Source organism: Cloeon dipterum, chromosome 1, assembly GCF_949628265.1.
Source record: "Cloeon dipterum chromosome 1, ieCloDipt1.1, whole genome shotgun sequence".
Lineage (NCBI taxonomy): Eukaryota > Metazoa > Arthropoda > Insecta > Ephemeroptera > Baetidae > Cloeon > Cloeon dipterum.
Genome location: NC_088786.1, coordinates 17573506 through 17591707, shown reverse-complemented (window position 1 = coordinate 17591707; position 18202 = coordinate 17573506). Strand labels below are relative to the sequence as shown.

Below are 18202 nucleotides of genomic sequence, written 5' to 3'. Positions count from 1 at the left end.
TGCCGCTAATAGCATTTTTTAGCTGGCAAATCTCGGTTTGCTCCGAACTTTGCTCTTTGTGCACCGCTACTGCGGCCGGCCAAACAAAGTTTCGCCCTGCGCCGCCCCGCTACCGCCGCGTATAGATACCCCCAATCTGAAATGCCGCGGATAATGGTAATAATCGGTCTGCAGCAGCCGTAAAATCGGCCATTTCCATATTAAATCCAGGGAGAAATGCGAGCTGCCCGTCCTGAATAAATAAATTTGACTGCATTACCAGTTTGAAGAGCGATAAATTACCAGACGGCAGTGATTTTCAGGTAAAATGCGAGTGTGGCATGATTCAGCGTCATTACTCTCTTTCTCTTTCACAGTCTCGGCTGGAAAACGGCTCAGTGGAATTTGCAAGGCAAATGTCTGCAATTCGAATAAGGGGCCACATTGTGTGTGTATAGTCTCGGATCGCGGCCAGGCGGGTGGAGCGGCCCACTCCTCATTTCCCGGCTCCAATTTACGAGCGAAAAACGTCCGCACGCCACACGCTGGAAAAGAAAAGCCGCGCGTAAAATGCAGCCGATGAGAAATGTATACATTGTGCTGAGGGCTGCTCGCGAGATTGGATTGGGGATTCAGTTTTACCGCACTCGGTCATGCCTCCGACCCAATCCATATCTCGTTTTATTCGAAAATTATGTCGTGCGCCTCACTGTTATGAATTAATAATGCGCCCCATCGGAATTTTGATGCGCGACGAGAGAGACCTCCAGGGTTTTCTCCACGGTCAGTTCGGTTTTTTCCAAACGATACATATTTTACTACAATATTTGATAATTTACCGAAAAAGCGCAGTTAAAATGCTGGGCTTATTTTTTATTCCATTTCTGGATACGGGAACGACTCGTTCAGGCAATTCAAACAGTTATATATATAGATATATATATATATATATATATATATATATATATATATATATATATATATATATATATATATATGAAATTTTTAAGTGGGACTTCCTTAAAGGAGCAACGTTTAAAAAACATTATCTTGCAATCTCAGGAAAAAACAATTTACGTCTGGGAACGCCATTCCTAAACATGAAAATTTTAAAACTATCCAAAATCAAAACCTGCTTGTGTCCATGTCTGTTGTACACCATTGGTGTTTCTTTCAATAAATAAAAAATAAATAAAATCAAAACCAACACATCACTAAAAATAGTACGTTTTTTGGGCTTCTGGTGCTAAAATTAAACTGGAAAGGAATTTTCCATTAATTTTGCCACATGTAAATTTAAGGGGTTTCCTACTTTGTGCATCTAAAAAAAATTGTAGAAAAGAGCAGTTATTTCCGAAGAATCCTTCTGCTCAGTCTTTTTGTCTGTGTTCACCACAATGTCCAATTTTGAAAAAAAAAATGTGCTGGTTCAAGATTGCCAACTAGAGGATTTTCATTTAAAAATTATAGCCAACCGCAAAAAGCTTGTTACCAACGAGAGACCGCAGCCAAATTTGCATCCCTCAGGAGCACGCGAGCCGTTTTGGCGATCAGAATAATTAAATATTAATGTGTCGCCGAGGGACGACGAGAAAGCCTAAATGAAATATTGATGCATCATGCTCGCGAATCAAAGAGCACAAATAGAATTGGCATGGAAATGCACATCAAAGTAGTTCATATGCAGAAAACCAGGAGCTTTGAATGGGCGAATGCAAATCAGATTTTGATTTGCAGTTTCCGGTGCATGATATATTTCCTTTACTCCCATTTTCAATATGTTTAAAAGGGCACCTCTATGGCTAACAAATTTCCTAATCTGATTTTCTTTATTTTTAACTCGCAGAACAATTCTGATTGTCATGAATGTGGAATAAATATAAATAAATTGATTTGACGAGCCGCTTTTCCCCGTCGGCGGAAATGATTTTGGGTCAGCGAACTCGCCGATCAGATCAGCCCAGCGCGTCCTCTTTTTGTTTATCGCGTTTTTCTTGTTCTCCAATCAATAGAAGCAGCAGTTTCGCCCCGTCGCGCTTTGTTTTCCGTCAATGAGTATAGGGAAATCAGCGGACGACAATTTCTCGCGCCATCGGCAATCCAAATGAGAAAAAGTCGACTCCCGATCATGTCAGAGAGAATGTTCACATTCGACCATTATTGTTTGCTGCGCGGGGAATTTTGATGCTTTTTTCACGCTTTTTGGGCATAATTTCTGTTATTAGGTGGAATTCCCTGTCACTGTGCTGCATTAGATAATTGAAAAGAACAAAAAAATGGAGCAGTTGAGGACGAAGTTAAAAGAGCTAGGCGGACAAAAATTGGTCTTTTTGTAAAATTAAACACAAATTTGTCGTTTCAATTTGGAACCGTTTATATTTTACAGCAAAATTTCTTTTACGATATCCGAAATTATTTTTCCTCGTACGATTTATGTTTTTTGTTTCTATTTTCGGCGCAATTGCCAATTCATAAAGATATAATCGTTTGGATTTATTCATTGATTTGAAATGAAAAAAAAAATCCTCAGTGAATCTGTTTGGCATTATGTTCAAAGGATTTTCCTGCTTTTGCAAGTTGTGATTATGTCGGATTACGCCGCTGTCACGGTGAAAAGGCGTGCTCTTTCCGCTATTTGCATCATTCGGCAGAAAAGACAACCGCTGCGATTGTTTTTGCGGGCAACCTTGTCGCTGCTGCTTTACAGTTACCAAAACAGACGATCACGAGGCGCATTTCGGTGTCGTTTTCGGCTCATTTCTCCGAACAAAAGCGTGACCGCGCATTAGGCATGCAGTCGAGTGGTGCTGCTGGGAATTGATATAAAACTTGGAGCAAGCAAGAAGCCGAGAGGAAAAAAGGAGTACTGTTAAACTCGCGCGAGAGGAGCATTCATTCGGTCGGACATGGCCGCAAGACGTTCCGACCATTCTGCGGTATTGATTACAGCTGCAGCGCAGAATAAAAAGACACACACACACCTGCACTTGTAAGAATTTAAACAGCAATTTGTATCTCTCGCGCGGCGAGCAGTTTCTTTCGGACGGAGACACGAATAAAAAGCAAGAATAAACGAGCCCCTTGCAACTTTTTCCTTTTTTTTTCTCTCTCACTCTCTGCCACGGTGAGCAACGAAATGGGCACTCGATGCTTCTGCGGGCAAGAGCGACGCCGACCTCGGGTGCATTTTATTTATTTATGCCGCCGCATGGACGGACGAAGGCGCGTAAGGACGCTGGGATAACTTTATACTTGCAGATGATCGATCATTTCAGGCAAGGCCGCTGCGGGCGCAGCTTATCAATTTCAAAGCTGCTCGCGCTGCTCCACTTTGTGCTGAGAATCGATACCTCACCAACCACCTTACTTCAGATTTATTTAATTACTTTATTTTAAAATGACTCAAAATGATGCCACGTTTTTGGGGACATAATTGAATATGTGTGTAGGCTCTCATGATGTAAATGATGTGATTCAACGATTTAAGCGATTGAAAAAATATCAAACATTTAAAAATCGGTTTAAAACTACAGTTTTTCCCTACGTGTTTGTCCTGGGAGTTTTAAAATTATATAGTTAACCGTGGATCAAAAACTAGTGTAATATTCGAAAAGCTGATGAAACTTCCTATTTTTTATTAATTAACTACAATCTTCTTGTGTAATTTTATTGTTTCTGAAAATATTCAGTTAAAACTATGAAACAAAGTAAATATTTTGTTTTCTTTAGACTCAAATGGAGCTACTTGATGTGATAAAAAGCCCAGATTTTGTATAAGAAAAAGATCTCGAGCCCAAAAATTGAGCCAAGTAAAAATCCAAGGTCTTATTTTCTTATCAAGTTGACAAATAAATAAATTGAACAAAAACGGGCTTCAAAATTCAATTTTCAAATAATTCTGAAAGGTTTTTAATAATTATATATTTTCTGACAAATAAATTGTAACAAAATTCTGAACAACTCATTAATTATGTCATGTCAACTGATATCCATTAGTAAAATTTGATTTGGCAAACATCAAGCACAGCCATGGAAATTCCACACATTATATCAGCACAAAGTAGCCTGGTGATGCGAGTTTACACATAATGCGTGTCGTCGCCGGTTGGTCCCAAAGCAATATCGGTCGACCCATGCTGGCACCCTCACTCTCATATGCACGCAACTTTTCAGGGCCACTGTCGCCGCTTTATCAGAAAACTAAATGCGCCAAAGAATAAAAGCAGGCAGCCGGTTATCGCTCTTCCCTTCCTGCGAGTGACCATCGCCAGCCCATCATCATTTTCGAGGGCTTTCAACGTGCAATCATACACGCTCGCTCGCCTTATCAACGTGGTCATTGCCCACGCTCGAAAAGTCACACGCCAAAAAATAAGTGCATGCCTTATTCTGTTCTCAGAATTGATTTTCAAAGGGGTTTTTTAATCACACGTACTGACAAACACAAGAATTACAAAATTAAAATGTGAGTCTTATAAATCAAAAGAAAAACATTAGAGTTTATTATGCAAATGATCAAGTATACAATAGATATATTAATATTTATATAGAAAGCAATCAATTGTACAATGGCTTGAATTTCACTTGAGGGAGGTATTTCTGACGATGAAGAAATAAATAAAGGGAAAACTCTTAATAAATGCTAAATTAATTATTAGACGAAATTAATGTGCAAAAAGAAGCAATAAAATTAGATTTGTTTAAACTAGGAAAATGCATTTATTTAATCCTTGAAAAGATGTTTTTCTTCTAAGCTTCATGTTAGGACCCGGTGCTGTTTGTGAGACACAAAATTGCATTTTGCTATTTTCGGTTTCTGCGACTGAGCGTTTGGTTTCTAGCAATGACTGTTCCCTTTAAGAGCCGCAGAGCAGTTTGAACTTCTGGCTGGAAACTTTTGCTTCGCTAGCGCCGAGAAGGCATTTAGCACTAGGCGAGAGCAGTGGGCATTTCCTTCCTAATTTCTGCCACTGCCTTCCTGCGCCAATTAACCTGCGGATTCACGGAGCACGGGCCGTCTTTCCGCCGGCGAGTGAGTGTATAAATAACAGACGAAGTTCAATAAAGTAATGAACTTCCTCGCTCGCTCGGCAGCGCCCAACAAAGGAAAAGGAACAACAATATAACACTGCTGCCGGCTTTATTTATCCGACAACGAGCAGGCGGCCTCGTAATTTATTCTCGGCGTGAGCGGGGAAGGAGAGGAAAAAGAATCAGTAGTAGCATCCTCAAAGGTAAATGAACGGCGATAATCATTATGACAAGCCCAAAGGGGTTTGCATTGTGGAAAACGATTGAGATGAAAGCATGTAATTTGTATACTGTGTTCAATGCTTGCAGTGTTGTACGTCTCGTATTTAAATACTACTCTTTTAAATCCTTGGCTTTATTTTCAATTTTTTCCGAGCAGTTATTCGCGAGATTGGAGGTCAATTGGACGCGATTTTTCAGCGTAGAAATTTTTAGGTGGCAGTTATATTTGCTTAAAGTACTTGTTAATAGAAGGTGAAATTCCAAATTTGAAGCTCGGGAATGGGGGCGTTCCCTATTTTTTCGGTATCTAAAAAATGCCCAAAAAACGAATTGTGTTAATGAATTCTAAACTGCAACTCTTGACTGCATTGAGGTATCACCTTGAAATTTTCACTGCCCAACCTAGTTTTTGATCCTGAACAACTTTTACATTTACAAAAAATTCGCAGGTCGAATGTCAAGGTCACCTTTTGCGACCTTTTTTTGAAAATTCAAAATTAAGGGATGATAGCCCCCTACGATTTTTTTGGGGTTTAGGGCTGAAATGTAGCCCGTGAAATTCTGCACAAGTAAACCAAGTTTCATAGGTGCAATCGCGATAGTTTTGCTGCAATTCAAATTTGAAGTTTGAAAACCTGCTCGAGGCCGCTTGACCGCGCGTGGACTTTGAGCGGCGAGTTCACCTCTCGTTCGTAAATTGTTGTTTTTCGCATTTCACTTGCTTAGAAACACCAATGGGGCCTAGGGTAGACCAAGGAATGTCAAAATCGACCTTCAGGGTCTGTCCCTGACGTGACCCTGAGATCCGAAATATCGAAAATTTCCAATTTCATCGAACTTGGTGTCCTTTAATAGGTTTTCACCACCGTAGAGCTCAAATATACAGCCAAAACTGCTGAATGACAATCCTGAAACCGGTTCTTGAAATAATTGTGGTAACCATTAATCCAGACGTGATGTGTGAAATGGGCAAAATTTTGAAATTTTTAATTTATGAAATGATACTTCTTATTTGCACATATGAAGTATAATATGTGCTGATAATAAAGGATCTTATGCTTAATACTATGAAAAAATGTTATTAAATGGATTAACAAATAATTCTACTTTTAAAAAATAAAAAAATTTGTTTCCTTACTTTTTTAAGTAAAAATTTTTAACATTTAATTTATTTGTTATTGCTCTAAATAAATTTGTTAACTTTGTAAAAAAAAAACGATCGGTTTTTTTAAAACTCGATATAAATTTCGTGTGTACAAAACAGAAGAATCTTTTCATAAATTAAAAATTTCAAAATTTTGCCCATTTCACACATCACGTCTGGATTAATTGCTACCACAATTATTTCAAGAACCGGTTTCAGGATTGTCATTCAGCAGTTTTGGCTGTATATTTGAGCTGTACAGTGGTGAAAACCTATAAAAAGACACCAAGTTCGATGAAATTGGAAATTTTCGATATTTCGGATCTCAGGGTCACGTCAGGGACAGACCCTGAAGGTCGATTTTGACATTCCTTGGTCTACCCTAGGCCCCATTGGTGTTTCTAAGCAAGTGAAATGCGAAAAACAACAATTTACGAACGAGAGGTGAACTCGCCGCTCAAAGTCCACGCGCGGTCAAGCGGCCTCGAGCAGGTTTTCAAACTTCAAATTCGAATTGCAGCAAAACTATCGCGATTGCACCTATGAAACTTGGTTTACTTGTGCAGAATTTCACGGGCTACATTTCAGCCCTAAACCCCAAAAAAATCGTAGGGGGCTATCATCCCTTAATTTTGAATTTTCAAAAAAAGGTCGCAAAAGGTGACCTTGACATTCGACCTGCGAATTTTTTGTAAATGTAAAAGTTGTTCAGGATCAAAAACTAGGTTGGGCAGTGAAAATTTCAAGGTGATACCTCAATGCAGTCAAGAGTTGCAGTTTAGAATTCATTAACACAATTCGTTTTTTGGGCATTTTTTAGATACCGAAAAAATAGGGAACGCCCCCATTCCCGAGCTTCAAATTTGGAATTTCACCTTCTATTAACAAGTACTTTAAGCAAATATAACTGCCACCTAAAAATTTCTACGCTGAAAAATCGCGTCCAATTGACCTCCAATCTCGCGAATAACTGCTCTCCTAATAATTAGAGCATTAAAAAATAACAATGATTTTTATTAAGTTTTTGTTATTTCTTGGAAAGTGGTTGCAATTGAAACAAAATACATTTTTGTAATATGCTTGGCAAGAAAAATTGAATGACGTGCAATTTTCATGCTTTTGCAAAAGTTAGTGATTTTTCCAAAATTTTCTGACAGAAAAGTATTTTGAAGAAGAGTTTATATTTTTCCAATAGAATTTTAATACAATAGTGTTTTTGGATATCTCAAATATTTTGCGGATTGCATTTGCTAACAAATACGAGCCAATTTTAAAAATCGAAGAGGATATTTTATATTTAGAAAATATATTATAAAATTTAAAATATAAAAATTACTGCTTTTAAATTTCTGTTGAAAGTGTTGAAACATATGATTCCTCATTTTGGACCCATTTTTTTAAACAGGATTATCCTCTGCAATTTACTCTTCCAGCGTTTCATAATAAAAAAGGTGCGTCTGGGTGCACCAAGCCGCGGCCGAAACCACAAGGGTATAGGAGAGAGAAGCAGCGAGTGAGTGAGCGAAGGGATTGATGACCATCGCCATCATTTCCGTCGGAAGCCAGCCAGCTTGTTTGCCCGTAAAAAATAACGCGCGGCGCGGTAGTGTACCTGCGAGTGCCAGGCCACGTAGAACGAACGGACACACGATGGTAGCGATCGCAGCGGCGGCATTGACTAGATACAAATTGCCTTAATCGTTTGTTTGCTGCTCGCTTGCAGCACGGATACCGCCGCCGCGAAAACAAATGCCTGGTGGTTTCTCCTTGCCATGAGCGTCCTGCTAAATTGACTATAATATCACACTATGTGAATTTGTTCGACACAAAATTCTCTATTTTTCACCAAGGCTGAAGAAATAGGGGACAGCTAGTGCAATGTGGAATACAGGGAAAAATTGAAAATTAATTTTAACTAAAACCACTGAAATGTGCTTTAGTCAAATAAAAAATAAACATTAATTTTCCTTATATGCAAAGAATTTGGAAAAAATTAAATGGTTTTTTGTCAATAGTTTTTCGTTTGATATCGATTTCTCTCGTCGCGGTCTATTCATGGGTGAGCAAATTATGTGATCAATTTCCCTTCTGGCGAAATAAATCATGATTTACAATAAGAAACAGTGCTCGCTGCTTAATTATTAATGTTTTAAGAAATTTTAACAGGAAAATCTAGCTCTTTCCCAATCATCTAAGAATATTTGAAATCAAGGTAAAAATTATTCGGTACACATATACTTTAATTTGAATTCCATAATTAAAACACTGGAGCTAGTTGAAACCTTTTCTCCGCAAACAAAAATACCCCGTTTTAGAAGCGACGGCGAATGCTCTCAGGGGATTTACACGCCATTTGTCTCAATGGTGGTGAGAGTTGATTGAATTGCGCTAATCTGGAACAGTGTCAGTGGCAGTTATAGTTCTCTCATCAGCGAGCGTCGGCGATTATCCTGCAGCTGCAATAATTCAGGTGCCATAATCTGAGCGAACAGGCTGTTGCCAGCTGATGTGTGCTCCGTGTGTGTGCGTGTCAGGTGGCAGATCGGTTGCACCGTTCCCCCGCCGTCGCTGCCCGTCACACGGCCTCTCTACTTCCGTTTTTCGCCTCGGCCGACGGCTAGGCCCGCACCTGTCCACGCGCGAGACGCCACCCTGCACTTTTAGCCAATTCGTTCATTTCATAAATGTTCCAGATAGTGTCTGCGGATCGATACACCCAATGGAGGAGCGGCACTGTCTGCAGAAACTTTATCCCAGCACCTTTTCTCGATTGCCCAGCGATTATGGCTCAATCGCACGGCATTTGATACGGAGCATTAGTTTATGGCACGTTCATCAGCTAGAATTGTTGAATTGCAAATCGCTTTTTGTTGAATTGATTCCAAACCGATAAGTCAAACTAAGGAAGATTCAGCTTTTCCCTTCAATTCATTGCAAATTAAATTATCTCGATATTTGAGAATGTTTCGTATAATATGGATTAGAATAAACAGTAAAATACAGTAGGAAAATTGATCTCTGAGTCAGTGATAAGACAAGAGCACGAAATACTCGTTTAAGTAGAATTTAGAACGACCTTTACAGTTCATGGAATCCAGATTTGTCCATGGTGGCAGTTGCAAAATGTGTGAAAATGAATTTTTGCAATACAATATGCTGGTACAGTCATCGACGTCATGGTGCCGACAGAATTGCTCATATTTTCTTTAGCACTTTTATCGGAATGTTTTTTTTTTGCTCATTTTATTGAGAAAGAACCGATTTAATTTGAATGGAAAATTTCTACCAAATTTAGTTTGGTGTGTGTGCACCTCTATTTTAATTTTGAGATCGGCCATTTCCGGAAATAAGTTTAGTTGCTACAACAATGAAGAGGTTTTGACCGCAGATGTAACGACCTTGGAATAATCGGAGAAAAATGTAATACGAAAGTAACAACACTTTTTCATTTTTGGAAATTTACTCAAATGTCTAAATATAAACCTAATGAAGCCAGCTCTACTCGTTTTTAAACAGGTCTAAAAAAGCAACAAATTCTACTTACAAATGTTTTGACTGAAAAACAAATAAAAAATAGGCAAAAAATTACAAAAAAAAAACTTGAATAAATTTCCTTTTACGCAAAGCAAAAATAGGCGCTGTTGGTGCCATAGAGAAACCGGCGTCACCTGGATTTTGAGCTGATTTCAGACGCCTTTTAGACGATATTAACAATTTTAGACAAATATCACATTAGTAGGAATGGAAATATCCCGACTATAGTGAAATTAACGATTGCTCGCCATTCAATAGAGCTGCGCCGCGCGAAATAAGTTAGTTCGTTCGGGTCACCCAATCGGCCGCAGCCGAAAGCGGAAGTGCTCTCTTCCACGGCACTCTAGGGGTATCAAGTAATGGTGCACCACGTGGTTCGACCGCAGTGTCTTTCTCTCAGTTTCGTTCCTTCTTTTCTTTCTTTTTCCCATCGCAGTCACCGACGAGACGACGAACGCAGCCAGCCACTCGAGAAAGCAGACCTGCATGGTGCCCCATTAAAACGCCGCCGCCGCCCGCGTTTTCCTTTCTTTCTTTTCGCCTGCGCTGATCTCTGTTTTAATTATCTCCATCCACGCCCTATGGCCCCGGCCGCGTGCACGCAACGAGAAAAAGAGGGTGCCGCGCCGCGCGAGTTCGTGATGCTGATGAGGAGGATGATGAGGTTGCTTTTGCGATGGGGTTGTGCCCGCGAGAGAGGCCTTTAATTTGATGTGCGCGCGGGGGCGATTTCTTCGCCCGGCAACCACCTCTAGACTTTTCTCTCTCATTCATGCAGGAAGCCACCGAGAAAAATCGGATGAGAAAACTTTCCTCCGGCCAAATTGGATTCGGATTGGAGAGCGATATGAGTTTTTGCTCTTCTAATCAAAATTTTATTTTATACAAAAAGCTTTTTTAAAGTGCTTTAAAGGTCATAAAAATTTATTATTTTCTCTCTATGGTGGGTGTTCGTTGAGGAATTTGCAATTTTTAAATTTTCATTTCAGCAAAATCCTGATTTTTTTGGGAATGTTGTTAGAGTGCGGTGCTATACAGTTGTCGAAAAACAAAGTTTGACAGATGAATGTACGGTTTTTTTCGAAAAATCTTGGTAAAAGCAGCTAAGTAAATTAAGAATAAATCGAGTTATAATGGAGTTAAAACATTGTGCCAAAAGATTTAGAGGGCCAGAAACATCCCAATTGACAGAAACAATTTTTGGGAGGTTTTCAGGTTGATGAAACTTTTATTTTACAAGAGAAGAAGGGCCAAAGGTTGAGGGGAAAAGTGAGAAAATCAAAATTTTAATTTTAAACTCTGATAAGCTCTGGAAATCCTATTGAGGTCAAAAAGGTCATCAAAACAGGTAAAAAATCTAACCCTGCAGTGATCGATATCATTCAATTCCCATTTTAATTATGCCCGCTGTGCTCTGTATTTGTTCGATCTGCTATGTAATTGCACACACCCTTAACAAGATATTTCATAATGTGCAATTTGACCCTTTGGAAGTCATCAGGGTGCTCAGGAAACGCCTTGATATGCCAATAATCTCACCCCTGAGCATTGCAGAGAGTAGAATTTTGTAACAAATGCACAGTTTCTTCACCTCTTATCAAAAAATGCCAACAGCGGCATTTCACATATTATTTTGAATCTACATTTCAGATTCTTATGCTAAATGTAAATAAATTTTACGTCAATGGCCAATGTCATTCAAACATTGAATGTTGTCGGCAATTCTCTTTCAGAAAATGCATTGTTGAAATATATTCATTGAGTCATTCGTTTTATCTGTGATTTAAATTTTCTCATCCAACCTGAACTGATTCTTTATTGCCTTAAGCCTTGGAAGACACGGCTTCAACAAATTGTGCAATGAAAGAAGCACAATGTGGCTTGGTGCGTGCGTGTATATGCGTTTCAGAAATAAACGGAACAGAAAAACCCTTCGGAGGTGCTCTGCTCTGTTTTTAATGAGCCTCTCCAGTGACAAAAGCCGGCTTCTCATTTGAATGGAGACGACCGACTCGACTCTGCTGGTGTGTGCATATGAATTGCAAAAAAGGAAAAGCAATTAACCTGCGCAGGCGACTTTCGCAACGCTCGGCTAGATTAATCGGATCCTTCGCAAGTGAGCAGCATGGAGATGAGACATACTGGCTCAATTAACGCTAGTGGTACTATAGGGGTACTAATATCAAATGGCTACTTGTTCTCAAAGGATCTTAAAAATACAAAATATTTCGGTTGAAGATGAAATTTTTAAATAATGGCGTGACAAAGTAACTGACATTTCTGAAAATGACGCTGGAAGTCAACCGCTGTTTAAAAAAATGCACTAGTGACCTAAGACCTAACCAAGATGTTTTTTTTAATCTATGGGCAGTGGCAGCAAATACTAATTAGTTATTACAGATAAATTAAAATTGAAAAAATATTTATTTGATAATACTAATACGTGATGGATATTGTGATGTTTTTGCTTTTATTGTAGCAGTTGAGTGAAAACGCAGCAAACAGAGTGGCGGTTCATGTGTTGCAAATTCAGCGAAACGGGACGGCCGGGAATTACTTGGGGTGCAGGCGCGCGAAACACGGCGGGATTCGAGCTCTGGAATAATTAAGCTTCGGGCTGACTATTAAAACGAGCCTGGTCGGATTATGTACATGCACGTGTCGTCACTGCACTCTCAGGCTTGCCGCGTGATTAATGGAGGGGCTCTTTTGAGAAACGACGGCTTTTCATTTTAAGGCTGCGCGCGGCGCAGAATTTGAGGGCAAATCCCTCTTTCTTAGTCGAGCCTTATATTTTTAAGTCGAGTTAAGCGGGCTTTGCTCCTTTACACCGTTTTTGTCATAATTAGTTCGTTCATCATAAAGGGAAAACAGCCCATGCAAATTAATGTGCATAAACAGCTCTGCGAAATTTCGTTACATTTTCTGTTTTTAGATGATTTTTGTGACAAAACTAGACAAATTTTGACCATAACTTTTTCATTTTCTGGGTAGCTATGTCCCCATTTCAAAATTACACCATGGAAAACTCGTGGAAATCGACTTTTGTATCGTTTTATCCTCATAATTAATTAAATTGGTACGAAAAAACAATTTTAATTTTATTATTCGAGTTCAGCTTTAAGAATGTGATGGCGCACCGCGCCTCCCTGCAGACTGTCACTCAACCTTTACTTTTCTCAGAGTGATTCGGTGTGCGGCGTGGAAAGTTTGAGCGGCTTGCTCGTCCGTCTCGTCATTTGTATCAGGCGTGCTCCCCCGAGACGCAGGGTAGACCGTCAACCCGGGGAGAGAGCGGCTAACTGACTAAGCGTAAAACTTTTAATGCACGTGATTTCGCGCGCTTGTGTCTCCGGAGAGAATTGGCCGGTCGGGCGGCAGGCTGCACAGGTAGGCGGCCGCCGCGCCATTGTTGCTCGCAAATCCGCTTTGACGAGAGTAACATGCTTTGCATCCCCTGCCACATTCAAAATTTACGATCTGCGTCATTAAAAATTTACGGCGGCTTTTTCGCCACTCTCACTTTTCGCCAATTTAATCCTAATGACGCCCGTCACTAGTGCAAATGCACAGTTTTGCCTTTTCCGCTGCGTCAGTATACGAGCATAATTCACCGTGGGGGTTCAATTTTTCTCCTCGGGGGTTTAATTTACAGAAGTAATGAGGCTGCGAGATAAAGGTGGGTGAGGGATATCTTTGAAAGTTTTGGACAAAAATTGAGTAATTCCATTCGCATGGCCACTCTCTGCTGTTTAAAACAAAATGGAATTATTTGGCAGGGTTTGCTTTTGGCCGTTCGGTTTTTTTACTCCAACGGATTTTTCCTGAGAAAAAACTAGAGAAGTCCGGTAACGTAGAACACCAACTCAGCCAACAAAAAATTGGAATCTGAAAATGCACAAGCGGAAACAACTTGAAATTCTACTATTCTAAAATCTCAATGTAAAAAGTTCGGAAATTTCCTTGGAAAAAAATATTTTTGTCAACCATCTTCCTTTTGCTTAATCCTAAATTATTTTGACGTACGCATGGCTTCCCACGTCAAGAGCCTTCCACCTTTTTCATCGATGCTAAAATCGATGTGGCACAAAAGTGATTTCCGCGGCCAAGTTTCACCCAGCGACGGAAAAGAGGCATTTGGGCCGCTTCCAAATGGCAGCGGGGACCTTTTCCACCGCAGAAATGTCACGGCAGAGCGCCTGCAAATCAATCAATTGCCGCTGAGCTTTTTTATATCCACGTATATTCTTCTCCGCTGTCAAAAATTTGCTGCTCGTTTCCATCTATGATAAAAATCGACGAAATGTGAAGTGTGCGCACACGCTCCAGCGCTCATTTGGCGCATCACGGACGGAGCCAGTTTCACGGAACTGAGTTTCAGCCACGCACACACACAGACTGCTGCATGCACATCTCCGCGCGGCGATCAACGCACGCACACGCGGTGGAGTCAGCAACGAGTTTGTCTCCGACCGACTATTCGCAAGGCAAACTTTCAGAAATCGCGTTAGAGCCGCTTGGCTCGTCGTTTCGGCTGGCGAGCAATTTTATCAAATCTCGACACGCGTTTTCCGCAAAACGGCTCCATTTTTCAGCGTTCTAGCTCAAGAGAACCGTGCGCTGTTCACGCTTTTGAGCCAATTTAAGGACTCAAACGGACAAAAATAGGCCGCTGAATGATACGCACTGAATTTAGGCACAAAGACGTAAGCAATTTTTGTTTATTTCTTTTTTTTAAAAAAAAAGAGGGAGAAACCACTAAAATTTCGAAAAAAAAATTTTAAGGTTTTATTTTATTTTTAGGTAGTACTAATTTGATATTTGTTTAAAATGACAAAACTGGACTGGATAATTTGGGGAACCGTCAAATTCAATTATTATTTTTATTTTTTTTATTTAATTTTCCTTTTTTGAAGGATTTTATCGCAAAAACGCAGAAGCTCAACAAATAGCTAAAACGTCCACACCACATAAACTGTGGTGACATGAAATGACGGTTTTGGCAATTAAACTAAATACTCGACATTTTTAAAACCCCGGTATAAACCTGATTTCAGGTGGTACCGAGTGCAGAATCCGAAAAAAGAATGAAAATCGACTGACCTCCTCCTCTGCTTGCGCCGTGTTGACCGAGTCCATGCTCTGGGAGAGGGCGTTGCCGGCGGCCACTCCGCCCGGCGCGTCCATGGCTGCTGGCGACGGCTGCTGCGGCTGATGTGGCGACGGGGTGGTCGAGTTTCTCGAGTCGTCGGCGGCGTCCGAGGCTCCGTAGGTGGTGAGGCGTTGCTTCTTGGGCACGGCGTCCGGCGACGGCGCCAACTGGTGCTGATGCAGCAGACCGCTCTTGTCCGAGGACACTATGGTGGCCGCCGTCGTGAAGAATGTGGGGGCGCTGCCGAAGATGGAGAGGTTGCTGCTGCGCTTGAGTGCTGCTGTGCCGCCGGCAGATACTCCTGGGGTGCTGCCCGACGTGAAACTCTGAATTGCAGGTGCAGGGGGCAAAAAGGGCGGTTCTAGTGATGAGGCCAGGACGACGAATTTACAGGGATCATATGCGAGGAAAACAGGCAATTGTGCGCTCGACGGCCGGCGGGACGGTGCGCAGGGTGGCTGTGGACGCTCTTGACCACGTCCAACTTCCTGCTTTCAAGAGACGTATGGCTTTTACGCTCTCACTCGTTGCTTAACTCGTGCGGCTGCAACAAACAAGTCAAATACTCCAGTCAGAATTGTATAGTTTAAAACGTATATTAAAAGAATCTAAAAAACTAAATTATTTTGAATTATTTCCTGCCCAAACTCGAAAAAATTCGTTCATTTAACCTTCAGGCCATCAAATAAGCACGAATAAAATTATAAGTTTTGTTGCAATTTTAATATTGATTTTGTTCTACAAAACCATTAAAACGATTAAATCGATTTTACCGCGCTTTGTGGCAAGTGCAAAATACCTTCTTTTTTCAATTATCCGGGTAGACACACCCCCATTTCAAAATTCCCACGATTTAACCCTCTCTCAGTGGTCGCTGTTCACAGAGAATTCAATGGATTTTAAATTTTCAATATGAAAACTTTTCAATAATTTATTCATTTTTCAAAGGTTCGAACTCGTTGGAATCGATTATTTTTCGTTTTAAATCCAAAATAAACAAGTGGCTATTTCACTGGTGGCACTTAAAAAAATGTTCAGCGTTTAAAACCCGATTGTTCTCCATAAAATCATTTATTAAACAGAAAATTTCTTGCCAAGACATCATTTCAAAAAATTGATTCTTTTGCAAATCCCTTTTTACTGTCAATATGCACAAATGCCAAACTCAAGTCGCAATTGTAAAATCACAATTTTCGCATCACGAGGGAGCCGCTTTTCTCAAAATGATTTGCAATTTTGAACGCTAACGTCGTCTTACAACGAAGTAGTTCCTCGAAATATGTCAGCAAAAACAAGTTGCGTAAGTTCGCAGCAGTCGAGAGAGCTATGATAGGGGAGCACTGGTGCGTAATGTGTGTATTTGTTTTTGCGCCGAACTGTCGGTTTGGCCAACAGGCGGTGGCACGCGCGCTCCTCGGCTGCCTGAAGTCCCCAAACTCTCTCCATAAACAACTCACTCGGCCGACTCAGCCGGAAACCAAATTAAAATTACGTTTGTTGCATAATTAATTAGCCCGCGAGGACCAGGCGCGCACGCGTGTTTTTCTCGCTAACTTACGCCGCGCGGCAGTCCCTTTAAGTCCATTAAAAAGTCGGGAGACGTTAGCTTCTTCGCCGCAGCCAGCACGGCACTTTATCAGCTTAAGCATAATTAAAAAGTTTGGGCCAAACTTTCCGACGCTACGTTTTTTTCTGTTTGCTGGCACAGCAGTCAAACTGATTAAAAGATCACGTTTCGTCATGAACCCTCTGGTTCTTAAAAAAACTAATCGGTGAATGGAATGAAATTACGTTCCCAAGAAGCCAAAATGTTTGAAAAGTAAACAAAAAAGTTGGATAGGAAAAGAAGAGAAATGCAAACACAAGTTAATGGAGTGATTGAGCGGGGTTTGGTTGGGAATGAAAACCAATACCAATGAGGGAGCCAGAAATTTAAAATTCGGCAATTGCTTTGGGTTTCGAATATCACTCTTTTAAGGCTGTGAATTTCAGATGGTCAAATTTTTCTGAGCCTCGCTAATCGTGGATTTTATATCATAATATATACAAATAGGCTGAAATCCATGGAACAAACAGCTCGAAAATGGTTTTTGTACACGTAAGAAGTCGTTCCATTGTAAAATGTTTGTCCTATTTGGCAATTTTTATTCTTTGGAGAAGACGAGAGAAAAATCCAATTGATTCGGTAATTTTTAAAATAAAAACCTGGCCTTTTATTAAAAAATGTAGTTTTTGCGTACGGATCGTCAAAATAGTTTTGAAACTAAAATAAATTGAATATTTTCTACAAGCGAGTTACTGAAAAACCATCTTTTCTGCCGTAAAACCATCTTTAACTCACAGCTTTAAATACAAAACAAACATCATGAACCTACAGAAGAGTTCCCCGGAATTGAGAGAGTTCACAGAGGCACCCTTACAGAGAATTGCAAATCAAATGGAACAGATAACAAAATGAACTCGTCCAACGCGTGTACGTCAATCCATCTGGCCCCTTGGCTATTCCGATTCCTTTGATTAACTTTTGGGTCGGAAAGCAGCAGAACTTTCGCGAATACGCTCACAGCTCTCATCACTTTGGAGGTTAGGATTTTTAAACTAATTTTTTAAACATACCTGCAAATCATGTTTCAGTTTAAAATTTTTGTCTTAAGAAAATTTTGTATGTAAAATTCAGGTGGTTTTCTCCATGAATTTCCATTATAAAATTTTAACTTATATTAGAGAATGATATTTACTTAAACACCAAACAGTTTTATTAAGAATATAAACAAAACAAACACAAAAAAAATAAATTTACTTAACCTGACTTAAATCACCCTTTTTCAGGCAAAATCAGAGAGGTTGTAAATTTTCTTTAAAAAAATTAGGTAATTTTGCGTTGAATGCTAGAAGCGACTATTTGGCTTAGAATTATTTTGCAATCCACTTTTCTTCTGCTAAAAAAATTACATGTGCCAAAACTAAATTAAAACTTATCAAAAATCATGTGCAAAAACTGTATTTTTAAGGCAAAATTATGACGCCGTAAAATTAATAATTTTGAGCAAATTTTTCGTTTTGAGGAGATTTTAAGAGCGATATAGCTGTTTTTAGGCTCTCAAGACAGCCTAAAATGAAAAATATGAAATTTGATCCTC

General features: G+C 39.9%; 1 protein-coding gene across 6 annotated transcripts in view; it reads right to left on the bottom strand.

Annotated features, from left to right (window-relative positions):
• The window catches only part of LOC135942763 (protein couch potato-like), a 70931-nt gene that overhangs the window by 42746 nt on the left and 9983 nt on the right, over nucleotides 1–18202 (bottom strand). For all 6 annotated transcript variants that reach the window (XM_065489105.1, XM_065489337.1, XM_065489257.1 and 3 more), the window contains exon 2: nucleotides 15014–15606. In XM_065489105.1, coding sequence (XP_065345177.1) covers nucleotides 15014–15097 — 84 coding nt within the window. In that variant the 5' untranslated portion in view covers nucleotides 15098–15606. The remainder of the gene's footprint in view (nucleotides 1–15013; nucleotides 15607–18202) is intronic.